General features: G+C 43.8%; 1 protein-coding gene across 1 annotated transcript in view; it reads left to right on the forward strand.

The window, feature by feature from the left end:
• Nucleotides 1-520, forward strand: part of LOC101860242 (steroid 17-alpha-hydroxylase/17,20 lyase) — an 8,776-nt gene extending 8,256 nt beyond the window's left edge. Inside the window, exon 6 of the mRNA XM_035968512.1 lies at nucleotides 323-520. Within this exon, the coding sequence (XP_035824405.1) occupies nucleotides 323-520 (198 nt within the window). The remainder of the gene's footprint in view (nucleotides 1-322) is intronic.
• Nucleotides 521-909: the final 389 nt, after the last annotated feature.

The raw sequence follows: 909 nt of genomic DNA on the forward strand, positions 1-909 counted from the left end.
TCCATCTATGTTGAATAGAATTCGAAATAATATTAGTGATTGAAGGAGGTCAGGGTCGCCTGGTTTCAGAGGTAAAATTAGTGAGGAAATGGAGGTCAAAGTTTGGTAACTTCAATAGCCTGAGAGTCCATGGAATCTGAAAATATACATTTTTGTGTGCCTTTAATCAATTGCATTGCGAACGCCGTAAAACACTTACCAAAACCCCCAAAATAAACAACAAACCAACTAACAAAACAAACAAACAAAAAACAAAACATAATACGTTTCAGACAAACGTTTTGTCTTCTCATCCCTTCCACCTATCAAACGTCTTCTTCAGCTCATGGGCTATGACATTCCTGCAAAAACCGGGATAATGGTAAACCATTATGCCATACTTCGAGATCCAAATCATTGGGATCAACCTGACAGCTTCGTGCCGGAGAGATATCTGGACAAGGAGGGTGGAAAATTCTCCCTAAAGCAAAAATGTTGGATCCTTTTCAGCATTGGGCAGAGGAGTTGTGTTGGTAAGTAACTCATTACTAGACCATCATCATCATCATCATCATCATCATCATCATCATCATCATCATCATTCTCCTATAATTCCTCTCTTACACTCTACACCACCGTACTATAACTCCATTCCTCCTCTCTAGCTCAACAACCTTCTCAAATGCCTCTTTGCCTCACCCTCCTTCCAAACTTGTTTCCTCTCTTTCAATTCCTTCCTCTTCTCCCTCTCCCCCCTCCAATCCACCCTCCAATTCCTTCCTAATCTCCTTCGCTCCCTGCTGATCCCCCCTCCCAATCTTTGACCTCTCTCTTCACGCCCCCCCTTTTCTCTCCCCACCCCCTCCCCCAGCACCATCCGGCACTCCTGTACAATTGCGGTCCCGTCTGCACTAAATCACACTAGGCCTA

This window comes from Aplysia californica, unplaced genomic scaffold (genome assembly GCF_000002075.1).
Source record: "Aplysia californica isolate F4 #8 unplaced genomic scaffold, AplCal3.0 scaffold00065, whole genome shotgun sequence".
NCBI classification, from domain to species: domain Eukaryota; kingdom Metazoa; phylum Mollusca; class Gastropoda; order Aplysiida; family Aplysiidae; genus Aplysia; species Aplysia californica.